Raw genomic sequence first — 17,502 nt, 5'->3', positions numbered from 1 at the left:
CATACTAGTTTAACGTGATGTCAAACAGCATGCAGGCCTGTGATATCCTTGCTTCTGTTATTACTATTGTAGCAGTTCTGTTATTAGGCAAATGAAGAGAACAAGAAAAGAAGATTGTGTTGGTCTGACTTTACTAAATGTTGTGTAAAAAAGACTGCCAGTCATTTTAAACAAAAGCTTGGCAGGTCGCCCCTTTGAAGATATTCTTAGAAACCCAGATATTAAAATATCTCTGTCCACCTTCTCCTCTCAGTCTGTGGCTGTTTGTCTCGTAGAGAGAGAGGAAATGTGCACAGCAGCCTCAGATCATCAGTCTCCTCTCACCACTTTTTTAATGTCAATGTTATTCCAGAAGGAGTATCTAGTGCCACTTCTGTAAAACATCCATGAAGTGTATATGAACAGCTTGTTATTTAAAATGTGAGTGAAAGAGTCAGGTACATCATCATTGAAGCTTTGTGTTGCATGGTCACAGCGTGCATGGTTGTTACCACTTTACCTTCCAGCCCTGTTTTCAACACTGCAGAGTGGCATACTCTTTCACAAGGTTGATTGGATGTTCTGTGAATATTTTTAACAACAGAAGCTTACAGCAAAACACAATACATGACAAAAACTGCTGGTAATCTGTAAATCTCATTTACTTCTGAGCACAAAGAGTCTGTGTGAGCTGCAGAGCTCAATGCTTTCATGATATGACAACTCATCTCTCCACAGTCCTTCTAGGTTTGCCACTGTATCTCAGAATTTTATCACAGTTGAGCCCTTTGAGCCCCCCCACTCCTGGAACTTTCAGCCCCCCTAGATCTGCATTAAAAAGAGAGATTCAATGCTTTGAGTTTTAAGCATATTGGAACTGATGTCATTACAAATTATCCCCAGCTCGTGGAAGGAAACATTTTCTATTTGAGTGGTACAGACACTGTGCAGGACTTTGGTTGCATTTTTGGCTAAAAACAAGAAATTCAACAGCATATAGTGGCCTTGGATTAGTATTTCTGTTGCACTGTTATCAACACAGGTTTTAATGTAGTTTGATTTTTACTTGGGTCTTATAAAGGTGTAGTAAATCTTGTAGCCTAACTAGTTCATTCAGCTGCCAGTCCACAATCGGCTTGCACTCTTTGACCTCCTCTATTCTACTCCTCTGTATTTATTTACACTCCAACTTAGTGCACTTCCCTTCCCTGCTGGTGGGTAATTGGCTGATAGAGGGAGATTCCAGCTGCTAAACATTTGGCAGATATCTTTACAGCCTTAAATTCAACTCTTGTAGGATGTGGTGTAGTTTTTTCTTTGCATGTTAAAGGCTTATTGAATTAAATGTCAATGGGAGAAAGAGGGTGTAGCATTATCAGAAAACATACAGCAAAACCCAGCACAGTTGATGACCCGTGATTGGGTTGGATTGAAATAACTTCAGTGAAAAATGCCTTTTAACATTTTAAAAGAACACAAGACAGACTAAAAGACCTTAAAGGTCATGAGACTGTGTTTAAACTTTGTATTCACATGACTTCATATCAGTTTTGGGCACTGGGATACAAAGTGGTTATAATACACTGTAAGGCTGAGCAGTAAAAGAGCTTTTTTTAAAATGAGTTAACTTAAAAATCCAGAATAGCTTTTTCTGCTCTGTTTTTCTGAGTTGATAGAGCACATTTTTAGTTTAAAGTAAACAGTACTCAATTATTCCAAGTATTTTTTGTCAGTGTACTCAAATTATTTGACATTCATTCCTTAATCTACAGAGTTTCCCAGAATGCCTTTGAGCATTAGACATTTATTTCACTATGAGTGAAGTTATCCACCCAGTAAGACAAGTACCAACTGGACACCAACTTTAACAAAGTAAAAATGGTGTGCTGAACTATGTGAAAGAGCACTTTCTGGGTCAAAGTTCACCTTTCAGTCTTTATTGTAGTTGATCAAATTAGTTTCTTTGAGTGGCACAATTCTTCAAAATTAAAATATGTGAAAGACAACAGGGAAAATTGCAGTGGATAGTTAACATGTTGATTAGAAATTTTACCTTGATTCATACTCAAAAAAATGTATTTCCACTACTTATAAATTTTTTTACATAATCAGTTATGACAAACATTCTGAGTGTTTTAAACTTGTTCAGTTTTACAGTGTATGGACATGCCTTCATGCAAGTTAAAGATGATGTCAGATAGCTCAGACTGCACACAGAGGTGGTCTGGGCTGTCTCCATCCAGATTGGTGTGGTTGTGTAGATACATGCAAACTACCATCAGTGCCATTTTGCTTTGTTTATGTCTTTAAACTACAGATGCACCAACTGTAAAAACTGGGGCAAATACCAACCGTTGCCACGGCTGTGTTTTTGTTTTACCTCCTCCTTCGGCCAGCTTGCTTCTTGATTGGCTGTTGTCTATTTGATGCTCGTTTCTGCTTGGATGTCCGAGGTGCTCGCCGCACACAACAGGATTTTTTTGTTGTGGAGTTTTGTTGTAACAACACATTTAAAATGATATTTTATTGTTTTTAGGACTGCTGCATTCAGAGGTTTAAATCAGTGATCACATTATTGTTTGTTGAGCCATGGTTTCAGTTGGTTTTTAAAAACACTGAGGTTTGTGCAGTCTCCGATATGGGTAGGAATTGAGTTCCACTCTTCTGCTGCTCTGTACTGAACATGTTTACTGGCTATGATCTCGAGCTGGAGCGCCTCCGAGCTGGTTGGAGGTGGGAAAAAGTCACTCTTAACATACCACATACTACAGGATAATCTGGAAAGATAATCTTAAGAACCATCTGATAATCAGGCCTTTGCTGACTTTGGTTGGGATTCAGCCTGACTGTCGGCATGATTATCATGTAGTGTGTGGTCTGCTCTAGTATTTCAGTTCTCTCAGGTTTGACCAAAAAACATCAGTTCAAAGTTTGTCCAACAGGTTAGGTCTCTGCCCTGTAGGAAATAATTGATTCAGCAGCTATTTAAACCAGTATGAAATTGATTGGACACAACAAAAATGATAGATAACTGATATCTGTTCATGCTACATAATTTGGCCCATAGTCAGTATTTTTAAACAGGGCTGATATCAGCAGACACTGATGTTAATTCGAGGCACCGATGCATCCCTACTTTAAACATGACAATGGAAAAAATGAAAACTGTCTCTCAAATAGGAGGTGGCTCCCATCATTCACTTAGAACCTGCTACTTGTGAACAACACATCACTACTCCTTTGTGAATTGTCGTCTTGATTTGAGTTGTCGTCTCAAGTTAACCAATACCAAACAGGGTTTAGATGCTAAATAGTGTATCATTGATTTCTTTAAAAGCATGCTTCTTAGCTTGTGGTTAACTCCCCTGCATTTATTTGTATAGCTAGCAACCACAGAAATGTTGTAGGGGCTGTTATTTACATAAAAGGCTGGCGAAGATGGTTACGATTGCAGGTTGTCACTGAGACATTGTGTTAGCAGTGTGGTGACATTCTGGTGTGCCATGCCCAAAACACAGTGTTAAGGCAATATGTAAATAGGCCTGACATCCACTGGTTCATAACTGACCTTACGTTTCCAGTGATCTGCAAAAATCAGTCATGTTTCATACTTAAATTCTAAATGCTACCACTTCATGTGAGATGTTTCTCATTTGCATTTTTCCTCTTCATTTCCTCTCATCTACCCCATCAGAAGCTCAGTCCCTCTTATCAGCACAAGCACTGCAGGGATTCGAAAAGGACAGATTATTTGGTTGACCTCCTTATAATCTCAAAGTCATTCCAGCATCTCACATCAGCGGCAAAGACAGGATTATTAGATGTTGTCCTTTCCCAGAGTCATGTTTCTGGCGCTGTGATGGATGTTTCAGTTTGGGTGGTGCAGAGAGCTATCGTGGAAGAATAAATAAAACTGCCTTTGGTTTGACAAGATAGCTCGTTAAAAGAGATCCAGTTTGAAGAGCTGTTGAAAAAGTAGGCCAGTGGTGTTTGGTGAGAGCGTGGTCACTCTGACAGTCCTTTTGATGAGTTTATTTATTCAAAATGATTGAAAAAAACCCTCTTTAAGCCTTTTTAACACAAGAACAAGAATTAGCTGTCTGCTTGTAACAGGTTAATTTAATTTAGCCTTAAAGTGACATTGACTTTTTTCATCACAGAGGTATCACACAAAGACACATTGCTGTGCTCCTGTTAAAGCTGAATTAAAGGAATGACATCACCTTTTTGTTTGAGCTTGGCATTTTGGCTGCTGCCATCTTTATTGTTTGTAGCTAGAAGTAGGGCTGGGAAATCTATTAAGTTTTTAAGACGTCCCGAACTATTTTCAAATACAAAACAGGTGCGCATGAGAACAGGGCTCCTTGCAGCAGAGAGGTGGCACACTTTATAGGAACCTACAGGAGCATTGCTGCTTTAAGATGATTAGCAGTACATACTTTGTAAATCGGACCTTGAGGCTGAGAAGAAAGAACAAATTTGTGTGATTTGTGCTGCTGTAGGATATCATGAATCAAGATGTATTTTGGTTTTCAGTATGATTACATTGTTGTCTTAATGTAGACATAAATAAAAAGAAAGCCTAAGAATTCTGCTTGTTAAAATGTTTGTTTACATATTTATCACAGCAGCCCCATCCAAGGGCTAAAACTAAGTCTTTTGATCACATGGCTTTTAGTTTTAGTTGCATTTTAGTCATTTCTACCCTTTTCAGTTTTCGTCCTGTTCTGTTCAACGAAAACTCAAAAACATTTTAGTCTACCTGTGGTCCATAAAAAAGTCCTTACATTTGAGTGTTTCCTTTTATTCCAAGCATTTATTCTCTTGCTTAAATCTGGTACCAAGTTATAGTAGTGTCTATACACCCTACCAAACCTGGAGTCCCTGCTTTTTACAGCTGAGAGGCAGAACAGATACAAATGCTTTGTTTTTGACAGATTTACCCACAGTGGAGAAATATCATTCATTTTGAAAGACTAGTTTTAGTCATCTTGATGAAAACTAAACTTACGTTTTTGTCAGTTTTAGTCATCAAATATCTATCTTTGGCTAGGCTTAGTCTAGTTTTTGTCATGGAAATAAAGGCTGTAGACATTTTCATTTTATTTTAGAATTTGCTGTAGGCCAGTTTGGTCTGTAGTTAGCCTTTTAGCCATATGGAAACCCCCTGGTTGATATAAGCACATGTATGCTGATTGAGAAAAATGAATGCCAGTCCTAAACATGCATTTAAATTGTGTTTAAATTGTGTTCTTTGGTGTGCTGAGTAGAGTGTGGCTAAAGTTAGCAGCTAGCTACACCAGACTTTTTTCCTCTTTGCAGATTGATCTGTGCTGAATGTGGTTATCATCACTTCAGTTGAGTAGTTATACAGGAGTATAACCCTCAACAGCCTACACACAGCTTTATTTACATTTTCAATTTAAAAAACATACAGTGCTGTCCCTACATGATACTAGCTCCTAAGCTTCTCATGTTTGAATCTGACAAAATACCAGTTGAAAGATCTGGCAGGAAGGCAGCGGGCATTAACTGAAGTTAACGTGGCTACTGTTGGTTGGAGGCTTCATTACAGTATCAAAAGAGTGTTTGAGCAGGATATCAGGCCTGTGTTATGAAAAATTCAAATTAATTTTACCACTTGTAAATCTTTTGCCGCCTAATTTGATATCCAGATTTAACCATTTAGCTGGCTAACTGTGTGCTAGACTCCTGCACCGCGTCAGGTACCAACGGCTGCCCCGCAAAAACATTCAGCCACAGGTCAAAAATCTAATTATACAATTCTGTGGGTACAGGCATGGGTAAAAATAAAGAAAAAATGTTATCAACGATAGCCACAAACATTAAAACATCAAGGTCTATCCTGAAAATTAGCCTCTTTCATGCTTAACTATATCTTCTTATATTTGCTCTGCAGACTTTTTTATCTACTCAAAGTATTAATAGTTCTGTTTCCTAATTGAGAATGTGCATCAAAAATTGATTAATGTAGTTCAAAAGTTTAGAATACATAAAGCCAACTAATTTGCAGGCTTGTGTTCTTTGGTAATTTGCCTGTGGCAGACATGCCAATAACAGATCTGACCTTTTTCCATTTTCCATTTCCCAGTAACCTTACATTAACCTGGTTTGATATAAATAAATCTGTAGTATAAGGTTAGCTCAGGCAGTAGATATTGGCCCTGGTTGTGTTACACCCTTTCTCCCTGCCACACTCCAGCCCAGCTCTCCCTGGAGACTGTATAGAAGCCTGTTTGTGCTTTGTGTTACGGCCCAGTGGCTGCGTGGCTGCTCAGCCATGATTAATTCAGGTGGGCCTCTGGAGAGAACAGCCAGGCCAGGTTACCCAGCCAGGGATCTGGTGTCTAGCTGCCATGAAGATGCTGGCTTTATGGCAGCTTTAGCCACACAGCTCACCTTGGCTGCAGCTGAGCCTGGAGCTGGCAACCTCTTACACCTGCTCCTGAAATAGAGCAATGTAAATGATGAGCTGAAACGCATGCAGCAATGTAAACCTATTTGCCATGCACCAATAGGCACAATAAATGTACTCATGCAGCTATGGGAAAGTGCATTTATTTTTAATTTACATCTATGTTCATAGAAGCACAGTTGACAAATTGCTGCATTATTCAGTCTTAAAATGGAATGGATACCAACTGTTTTTAATGTGCTTTGTGACCTTTAACAGCTCATAGATAACCAGCTGCTGGGAGCTGTTGTACCTGTATTCATATTCAGCTGGCACATTTGATATGTTTGGTAAGAGCGGCATGGTTCCAAGGAAGAGGGTGATGCTTTCAGATAAGTTTATTTGAATATGTTTTATGCCTTGGTGCCAGGGACAGCCAGGGCTGGAGGCATCATGTTTTCAGGTCTGTCTGTCCTGACATCTTTCTTCTTGTTTTAGACTCCATATCTCAGATTCCCACCAGCTTAAATGACCACTGTGGCTTGAGGATGAACTGGTTAGATTTGGAGGTAGGTCAAGGGTCAAGGTCATTGGACTTCGTGTTTATCCCCTGCTTCTAAACAGGATATCTCAAGAATGCTTTAAGGACTTTTGTCGTATTTAACACAAACCTACATTTGGACATGAGGGTATTTTTGCCTTCTTGATCCACTACTGTACTGCATCCTGACCAAAAAACATGATATACAACTTAATCTGACTCTTTGGATTAGCAAAGTTCCTGGCAGTGTCTTGTTACTTACCACTGGTCAAAAATGAGGTAGCAAGAACAATCTGTAAAAAGCAATCATACTGAATATTCGATATGAATATTTAATTCTGGTTTTAAAGCTAAAATTTATCTTAATTACCTGGTGTTCTCTGTTTAGGCTTGTTTTATTCTGAGGAGGAGCAGAGCTGAGTCAACTCACTTAATTTGTTCAGTTCCTGTTGAGCCAAGTGTGAGGGCACATTGATTGCCTTTAATTAGCAGGCAGGAGATGTCTGTATGTGGGAGCAGGTTGAGGTAGAAACTCAACAAGTGCTCAGTAAAGATGCCATTGGTTAACAACCTGCTGATAACTCCTGCAAGTTTTCTTTGATGGTGCAGTGTTAAGAAAAAAGGGAGCTGTACGGTGTCTCATTTTCAGTTAGGGGTTTGGTTCAGCTGTTTCATCACAAAATAATGCAATGTTGATATTTTGGACAATAAATGTTCTGATGTCACAAAATCTCAAGGTTGGACAATTTTATTATAAATCTAACATGAGACGTCAGGCTTTAATCTGTGTATGAAATGAAAGCAGTGGGCCTTTCCCTCTCTGTTTACTGCCTGTAACCACCCTGAAGAACTTGACAGTTACAGATTACATTGCTTGTCACATTGACTTCAGACTCATGGATCAAGTTTAAAAGTTAAAGCACACATTGCAATGATAGGTATTTCCAGACTTCTTGTCTTTAAGTAACTTGCAGATGACTATTTAGATTGTACTTGTTTATTTCTCGTTTATGTCATACTTCTCTCTAGTCATCTTGGCTATCGATGTCATAGAAAAACATCAAAATCTGACTTGAGGGAGTTTGTGTTTTTATCTCACAGTGCAGAAATTTTGCCCATAACCTCCAATTTACACATACAACGGCTGGGCTGCAATCCACCAGTTCCACTGCCCGTGTCCCTGAAGCACAACTCCACTCCACTTTGTTGGAGATATGCTGCAGCCAGGTCTATTTTCAGAGCTGGCTGCTGCCAAATCATGTCAGATAAATGTGCAAAGTATCCAGTAGCTTCAACATACAACATAATGCACAGACTCATGGTTGTAAATCATTACTAAATAAAACATGTCTCATCTTGGTGTACAAGCAAAGGGTCATCAGGAGGTCAGTGGGTCACAGAGCTACAGCAGCAACATTGACAAGGAAAAGTTAACATTTGAGACGAAGATACTACAGAATCTTATGACATCAAACATCTTTTGTAGCAAATATTAGCCCTTTAACTTCTTAATGTACTCACCCATGGCAATAGCAATAAAATCATGGAATCATGTTGAAATGAATGGCAGATCAACCCCAAAAGGCAAAATATCTACTGTTTACATACTGTTCCTTTGTGAACTCACAGATGATCTCTGCCCTCTTGCCTCAAGCTGATCAGGGCTGTGCAGCGCTATAGTCAGCTTCAAGTGTGCAAGGCTGCTCGCCTTTGGTCGGAGCAAAACTGTGGTGCTGCAGAACAGTTGATGCGTGGAAATTATGGATAAATGTTGAGAATGTAGCTCAGCAGACTGTCAGTTACATTTTGTACTGAAATAATTGCCAGTTACATTTAAACATGTGAAAGTTTTTTAAAAAGTCGAAAGCCTGATTAAGTTTAGAAAAGGATTACATTTAGAAAGAAAATTAGAGTTGACTATTGCCAAATGTTAAGTATGTTCAAAAAAAGATTTTGCAATTTGTTGTTCACTTCTCCAGTAATTAAAATTCCATTCAAACTACAGGATGTATTATTTAGGATAGAGTAGGCTTCCTAATCTATGTTTATGGGCATTTAGTGGTACTGTTGATCTGTTAGGGCCAGAGTCTCAACTCTTGTGTACAAAGTATTTAAATGCCACATTTTTAATTTGAATTATGCATAGTGTCTATACTTGACAGGTGCAAACTTGGCAGTTGAACTCTTGTAGCTGATTTGGAGGCAGGTGATGTATATGGTGCCAGCTCTGGCCTCTAGAAGGCTCAAATGTGACCGCCCACTTTTTCGGCAGCTCTGGTTTTGAAAGTAAACTTCTTCATTCATATCCTCTGCAATAAAAAAAAAGACCATCTATTCCATTGGTAGCAACCAACAGCTGAAGTTTGATGGCAGACATTTTCATGGTAGTAGCGAGCTCCACTAATTAAGAGATGTTGCTGTGACACTCTGGGATTAGGGGTGGTGTACTTCTCAAAATCACAATGAGGTTGGCAGCATATAAATTTGTGCCTTCTACAGAAGCATATACACCCTTTCACTCTTTGATATCTTGTCTGCCTTGAATGGTTATGACATGATGGCTAATGATCAAATCTGGAGAAAACAAGCAGGATTGTTTCTTTCCATTGAAACCTCGCTATAACATTCAAACCCTGCGTGGGGGCCGCGGCATTGGCCATCTCCACACTCACTGCATGGGTTAACAATTCAAGCTGCTACTGCTCTGGCCTGCTGTGGTCATGGCCTACAGGAGTCCTCTCTTCTTCAGCTGACAATTTTGTCACGGAAGTGTCATGGCTGCTTCTTGATTTGTGGCTCATAGCTGAATTACATAAACGTATTAATCAATGTGCGTGTTTGTGTCATAAACTGTGTGATGCTGCAGCTGAGGGAGTGAGTGAGCATGTCCTGTCCCCTCCCTGTCCCCTCTTAGCCCTATCTGTGTTTATACACTGATGTTCTAAAGGCATTTCTTGAAACTCCAGGGTAGATGCACTCCAGCTGAAACTCTGGGGTTCAGTTACTCTTTAAAATTAGGATGTCCACCAGTAAGTAACTTAGCCCCCTTAACCCCCATGGCTCTAAGAAGAGCCATGGGGGTTTTAGGTCAAATCTGTACAACATTGCCACAGAAGACTTTATATGTCAGAGTGATTATTCAGTTTTGTCTGAAGCGTTTTTGATGGCAGGGAGTGACAAATCATGTCCAGAATTAGCCTCTTTGTCCCTGCATGCGTGCTTTGTGTGTGTTTCTGCAGTGTGGTACCACGCTCATATTTGTCCTCTGTCAGCTGACTCTGATGGATGGATGACTCGCACTCACTGTCAGGCCCATAAATCAACTGTTACTACGTCAAAAAGGAATCAGACAGCCATTAATGGCAGCCCTGGCTATGATCCCAGGCACCTACCTCACAAGTTGAAACTTTCTGAGCTGTAGAGAGCTGTGTGATTTATCAATGACTGCCAAGAGACCAAAGAGAGGAAAGATGGGAATTATATCAGAAATTAATTTTATAATAGGTTGGAGTTTGCTGCATACAATGGAAATACGAGTTTCAAATACGTATGTTTGTGCTGAGTAGACCAGCTGGAGCTACTGAAGATTATACATTCGGTTTTAGGTATAATAAGGTGATCAACACAAACTGTGTTCAAACCAAAAGAAATTGATTTGGAACCTGAAAAGTTGGTTCTCAGCTGGAACCAAAAAATTGTTGGTTCTTCCTTGGGAGCCGGGACAACATCAGTGGGCGCGTCATATTCTTGGTTGTGAAGATGAGTGGATAATGGAGAAAAAGTGGTCTGCTGAGGGGACAGAATGTTTGGGTGTGATCTGGGCATCGACAGAATTCCAGGTGAAGCTGGAGAGTAGTACAAGGAAGAGCAAGTTATATGCCAAACTTGCAGAACAGATAGCAAAGTCTGGGTTCACCCGAATGCCAGACCAAATAATCAATAAACTCAAGAAACTGAAGAAGGAATACTGGGGCAGCAATAAAGACTTGGACTAAAGTGGAGCTGGACGTGGCGATACATGTCCATCACGTCCTCCCACTTTGGTTCCACTTAAACTTTCGTGAACATGGTCTGGTTCCCCTGAAAGCTCCTAGGTTCTGAGACTCCAGAACGGAGCCAGAGCTAGAACTGTGTCTGTTCTTGTCCAACATCGGTGCCTGGCCTTATAAATGTTCTACAGAATGAATGGGCACAAATTCCCTCAGAAACACTTCAAAATCTTGTGGAAAGGCTTTTAGGGAGAATGGAAGCTGTTATTGCTGCAAAATGGGGGAAACTCCTTATTAAATTACATGTATTTGGATACAATGTTGTTGCAGTCCTGGTAATGGTCAGGTGGCCAAATACTTATGTCCATATTATGTATCTGTACCAGTATCATCTTTGCCTGACCCATTTGGCTGTCACTGAAAGCAAACATCAGACTGGAAAATGGGGTCTTTGATTGCAATCTTAAATATTTTGTCATATCTATGGTCTAAACAGTTAGATCAAAAACACCTGGATCTAGAAACTATCTTTTGACTTTAATTTTAAAACTCCTCTCTTAGCAAGGTTAATAATATTCTTTATTAAATTGATTATGATGGCACAGTACATTTTCTGCTTTTAAATGAAAAATAGGAACCATATCAGGTTGAGGGATAGATGAGAAATACATGTGAATATGGTGGTTGTGAGGACAACTGATACATTGTGTCATTGTTGTAATGTGTACTTCTGTTATAAAAAAATTTGTATGTAGGTATGTGAAAGAAGGTCAAAGGGACAATAGGTGAGGTGAGGGTCAGTGTTATCTCCTGTCTTTAAGGATGTTTTAGCAGCATCATTATCCCCCATCCTTCCCCTCCTGCCTGTCTTTTTAGTCAGCACACATTCACACAGGCAGAGTGACCTCACTCATTTTAATGGGACAGTTTCCATTCTCGACACCAAATCATCTTGTTTTCAAATCCAGCGTGTGCCACACATATTTTTTTGTCAAATCAAACCACCCTTAATGTAAACATGGCAGCTGCACTCACAATATTAATTTGACACCAGCATTGTTATTTCCCTTATCTTTTCCCATTAGGCAGCATTCAATAATAAAAATGTCATTTCGGCTATTAGGAGGAGACGAATTATGACATTTATGGTTCATTCAATTTGTTTCCACACACAAAGAGCATTACTCCAGGGTGAAACCACTTCCTTTTACCTCACAAGCACCTGTACAGTCTTAAGGTGAAGATCACTGTAGACAAATACTTACATGGAGTGTATTTTTTTGGTGTCTCTCATGATTTAGATTTGGTGTTTTTCATCAAAAATGCAAATTTGTTATTGTCTCTGAAAATAATGATACAGGATACACATCAGAAAGGCTAAATAATATTGTGAAAAGTGACACTTCAATAATAGCTTTTCTCTCTGTGGTTTATATTGCTTGAATATTAACACATAAGGGATGAAACCAACAAATCAATATAAGCTTTGACCACAGCTATCTGAAAAATGTTTCCTGTACATCCAAAGCAAATCATTCATTGTTAGACTCCTAAGTTTGCCGCAGCTACTCTGAAACCAAGACTGTAGGGTATGCATATTGCAAAAGCTCATAACACTATAATGCTAAAATTTTGATATGTAGCATAGTCTTACACTCCAGCATGCTCTTTCTCAGTGTTTTCCCTTGTGTGTGGTAAGTGAAAGTTAAATCAAGCCCAGGTCTGTGTCTTCCAGGCTGTGTCACATGTTGTTAGTATTTCAGGGCCTCCTACAGGAATAAAAGTCCTCTAAACACGCTTCTCACTGTTTGTGTCTGCCTGGATGTCTCAGTTAGTTTCACTGACACGACTTCTTGTTGTGTTTTTTCTTTACATGCGCCTTGGGTTTATCCCGGTGAATTAAAGGCTGCCTGTAAATAGTTGAATCTGCTGTCAGACACGCAGATAGACTGACAGAAACCCTTGTTTTCCCCCTGACCTTTTATTCACTCTGCTAGCTGCCGCTTGGATGCATGATTAATCATCTGTTCAGGATCATGCATACAGAGTGATTTCAATGCAAAGGGAGGAATTTTGAAGCTCTTTTAAAAATCTTTATGAAGAAGAGTCTGTAACAGTTCTTGTTATTGTTCTGTCTTATACTCTGTCTGAAACTGAACACTTTCTCTCTCCTTCCTTGTCTCCCCCAGTTGGTTGGCGGCCAGTTCGACTTAGAAATGAACTTTATCATCCAGGAACCAGAGAGCATTGTGTGCATGGTGGAGCTGCTGGATAAGTGCGAGCCAACATGTCAGGCTGAGGTCTGGAGTATCTTCACTGCCATCCTTAAGAAGAGCGTGCGCAACCTGCAGGCATGCACTGAAGTTGGACTCATCCAGCTGGTGCTTGATCGGATATCCACCACCGACAGCATGATCGCAGGTACTTCAGCTGATGCCTTTTGAAAAAAGGGGTTCTCTTTACTTTATTGCCATCGTAGACTCAAGGGATGGCATTTTCTTTTTGTTTTTTAAGGTTTAAGGAAATGAAACCTCCCCAAAAAATATTGAGCCCATGCTCCAATAGAAGCACGCATCACTGAAGAACCCTTTTCACTTCCGAGAGAGATGCTTTGCCGACTCTCTGACCTCTGTGAGAAGGCAAAAAGTTGAACTAAGCCTTCAGGATCACTGGAGTAATACCACTTTCCTTTCCACTAGTGGTTTCATCCAACACTGATGCATACACTGTTTTATACTGCAGTAAAAGAGGACTCATTCGTCATGTACACTCTCCCCCGAGTCTGAGTCTAGTCTGAAGCCCATCTGCAAATTAGTTCGTATTAATCCTGCAGTGTTCGGCTCAGTGAACTTTTGCCTGCTAGTACAGCGCTGGCCTACAGGGTTTGTGCGGTCAAGCAAGGGTGATATAGCCCAGCAGTAACTAGGCAGCTCAAAGCAATGGGTGTAGATAGAGTCACAGCACTACAAATCCTTGTCTTATAATGTTGTATAGAACTACGGAAAGTAGTCTTGCATAACTCGAGAAACACTTTTCTCCTTGATTGCCATTTTCAGATTAAATTTTCTTCCACGTCCTGTAATTTTTATGAAATAAGTGATTATGACGGACAGAACCAAGCAGCTGTGCGTTAATGCTATTAGTGTGGATGTAAGAACTGCCACATGTATCTGCCACTCATCCTTGAATTTAAAGGATTAAACCAGGGGCAAGTGTATGTGCACTCTAGTCATAAATCTGTAATATCCTACCTTATCATTAGTCACTAATCACGAATGAAAAGGATGCACAGTGGTTGGGCCTCTTCCACTTCAAGTCTGTTTTTTTTTTTTACTCTCGTCTTGCGAACTCTGCTTTTCTTTGAAGGCCAGAAAAGTAGCTTCTTAGCTTGGTATCTGTAGCATCAATAACATTAACATAATAGCAGCTAAAATTGTGGTAATTGTTAGGGTCTTTTGGAAAGAAATAACAAGATGAAAAAGTAGTTAAATCAGGGACCGTAAGAATCAGAATCGGGTAGCTCTTATACATAATAGCTGCTTTTGTAGGGCGATAGATTGAGTTTCAGTTTCAATGATTTAAGCTTCAAACAAAACTAGATAACTGAGATTTAATGATTACTGTGTCACATGCCATATTGTGTTTGTTTTGTCCATATGCTTTTTTATGTGATATTAGATTGATCGCACCCTCCCTTCTTTTACCTCATAGCTTGAGCTCTGCTCTCACCTCAGTTTAAGTGAGGAACAGAGGGAGATGTGGTATGTACTTCTGTTAGTTTAAAAAACAGGTCAACTAAAGAAGGATGTGCATCTAAAAAAATGTAGAATATTATGTAAAGGTCTTTTTTTCCCCCATAATTTATATCAAAAAGTGAAACTTCTATATATTCTAGATCCATCTCATACAAAGTGAAACATTTCAAGACTTTTTTGTGTTAATCTTGGCTTACAGCTGACATTAAAAAATCCATGTTTCTGAGCCTTTCATTATACACAACCACAATCATGAGGAAGGCTGCTGACTTGACAAATGTCCGGAAGACAATCATTGACACCCTCCACATGGAGGGTAAGCCACAGAAGGTCATTGCTGAAAGGGAAGGCTGCTTTCAGAATTCCGTGTCAAAGCTTAATAATGGAAAGCTGACTGGAAGGTAAGAAAAGGTGCACAAGCAACAGGGATGAGCACAGCCCTCAGATGATTGTCAAACAAGGCAGATTCAAGAGCTTAGGGGAACCTCTGAGGCTGGAGTCAGTGGATCAAGAGGCACCACATACAGACTGGTCCAGGAAACGGGCTGCAATTGTTGTGTTCTAAGTTTTGTGCCAATCCTGAACCACAGATGTCATCAGTGTCTCACCTTGTCTAAGGAGAAAGGAACTGGGCCATTGTTCAATGGTCCAAAGTCCTGTTTTCAGATGAATTTCTAAATTTCATGCAGAAATCAAGGTCCCAGAGTCTTGAGGAAGATCAGAGAAGAATCCAAAATGCTTGGGATCCAGTGTTTTCAGTCTCCACAGTAAGTGATGCTTGGGTCGTCATGTCATCTGCTGCTGTTTGTCCACCGTGCTTTATCAAGTCCGTAGTCAATGCTGCCAGCTGTCTCCCAGGGGATTTTAGTACACTTCATGCTTCCATCTGCTGAGAAGCTTTATGGAGATACTGATTTCCTTTTCCATCAAGACTTGACACCTGCCCAGAGAGAAGCCAAAACTACCAGAAACATAGAGGATCTCTGGGGAAATGTCAAGAGGAAGATGAGACTCACCAGACCCGACAATACAGACAAGCTGAAAGCTGCTATCTGAGCAACCTGGGTTTCATAATGACCCAGCAGTGCCACAGACTGATTGGCTTCATGCCACGTGGCAAAGATGCAGTAATTTGTTTAAAAGGAGCTCCAACAAATTACTAAGTGCATAAATGAGTCAGCATTTCTGTAATCAAAAATCATTTTTATTGGTGTTTTGTCATATTCTAATATTTAATATTTTCATAAGCTGTAAGCTGTATTCATCAAGATTAAAACAAAAAAGTCTTGAAATATTTCCCTTTGTTTGAGAAATGGCATATAGCCATATTATAAATGTATCATGAGTCAAAATGTCAATAAATTGAGGCATCAATACTCTCCCACTCCTAGTATTGTATATCTTACAAGCATTTTTTGTGTTAATCTATTTCATAATTTCAGTCTTTCCATTTAAGATGCCATTTTCAATCCTGCTGATATCTGTTTTTTTTTTTCCTCTTTTTGGTTATTTTTCTCGCAGACCTTCTGGTGGACATGTTGGGTGTGCTTGCCAGCTACAGCATCACAGTGAAGGAACTGAAGCTATTCTTCAGCAAGCTGCAGGGGGAAAAAGGCCAGTGGGTGAGTCAGAGTCATGCCACGGTGATCAGTCTTGGTTGTCTGGAACCAGCATGAGGAATTTGCTAGCAACACTTCAACTACTGCCAAAGACATAGGCCAGAGCTCTCGACACTCAGACAACATAAATCAGACTACTGCTGCTGCTGCTGCTGCTTGGATCGAGAACAGCTCTACTTCACTTATACTCGGTTATTCTAACACAAGTTCTCTAAAGTAGACTGTCTGAGCTCAATGCAGCTACAAGGGAAAAGCTGCAGTAAACTCAAGTTGTATGATACATGTAAAGAAGATAAATTGCTGCACTGAGGTGGAACCAATGGCAGGGAAGTGGAGAGTGATGAAGTGAGGACGAGATGGAGAGTAACCCATTGATCACTGACACTAATCAAGTTGTCAAGGAAGTAGGGCAAGTTGCTTTTATGTGTCTGAGTTTCACCTCACTCACCCTTTTTCAAGCAACTTCTTCAAAAGCTCCTCTTAAGCTCATTCTTAAGAAATATCTAGGGAGGCAAGGTGGATGGGTTTTCAATATCCAGTAGTCCTGAACACAATAAACTGCTCCCTTGTGTAAAATTATGATCCATTATGTGAATTTGGCATTTCAACATGCACTTTATCAGAGTATTTTGCAGGGCACTTTGCTTTTACACAATAATCAGCATTTAAAGGTTATAAATGTTGACAGGGAATTATTAGTTTGCTACTAAAGGTGCATTCAGAACAAAAAGATCCAATGATAACGATTTTTCTCATTTGTGGCTTCATACATGAAGCATACAGTGTCTTTTTAAGGTTCTTGCTTTGTATCCATGTATTTGTATGCTTTTCAACTCAACATGAAGTTTTGCAAAATGATCCTTGTGTGTTTTTGTGTTCTTCCCTCAGCCTCGTCATGCTGTGAAGCTTTTGTCAGTTCTGAAGTACATGGCTCACAGAAGCGGCCCCGACTCCTTCTTCAGCTTTCCAGGGAAAAATGCAGCAGTGAGTATGCAACATAATGCACAAACAGCCGCTTTGATGTAGTTGCACAAAAGGCAATTGGGGGGGACAATAGAGAGGGATATCAATCCCTTGTTAGCAAAACTGTGGCCAAAATACCGACCCCCCCGTTGACCTTCTATAGCAAGCTGCTTCAGCCAACAGCTCATTTGAGTCCTTTATGAAGAGGGACTTTATTAAAATGCCTTTTGATTTTGATAAA

The 17,502-nt window shown here is 39.8% G+C and overlaps 1 protein-coding gene across 5 annotated transcripts in view; it reads left to right on the top strand.

The window, feature by feature from the left end:
- The window catches only part of lrba (LPS responsive beige-like anchor protein), a 307,885-nt gene that overhangs the window by 33,108 nt on the left and 257,275 nt on the right, over window positions 1-17,502 (top strand). For all 5 annotated transcript variants that reach the window (XM_041784335.1, XM_041784337.1, XM_041784340.1 and 2 more), the window contains 3 exons: window positions 13,114-13,345; window positions 16,201-16,301; window positions 17,187-17,282. In XM_041784335.1, coding sequence (XP_041640269.1) covers window positions 13,114-13,345; window positions 16,201-16,301; window positions 17,187-17,282 — 429 coding nt within the window. The remainder of the gene's footprint in view (window positions 1-13,113; window positions 13,346-16,200; window positions 16,302-17,186; window positions 17,283-17,502) is intronic.

Source organism: Cheilinus undulatus, linkage group 4, assembly GCF_018320785.1.
Source record: "Cheilinus undulatus linkage group 4, ASM1832078v1, whole genome shotgun sequence".
NCBI classification, from domain to species: Eukaryota; Metazoa; Chordata; class Actinopteri; order Labriformes; family Labridae; genus Cheilinus; species Cheilinus undulatus.
This window is presented reverse-complemented; position numbering and strand designations above follow the sequence as displayed.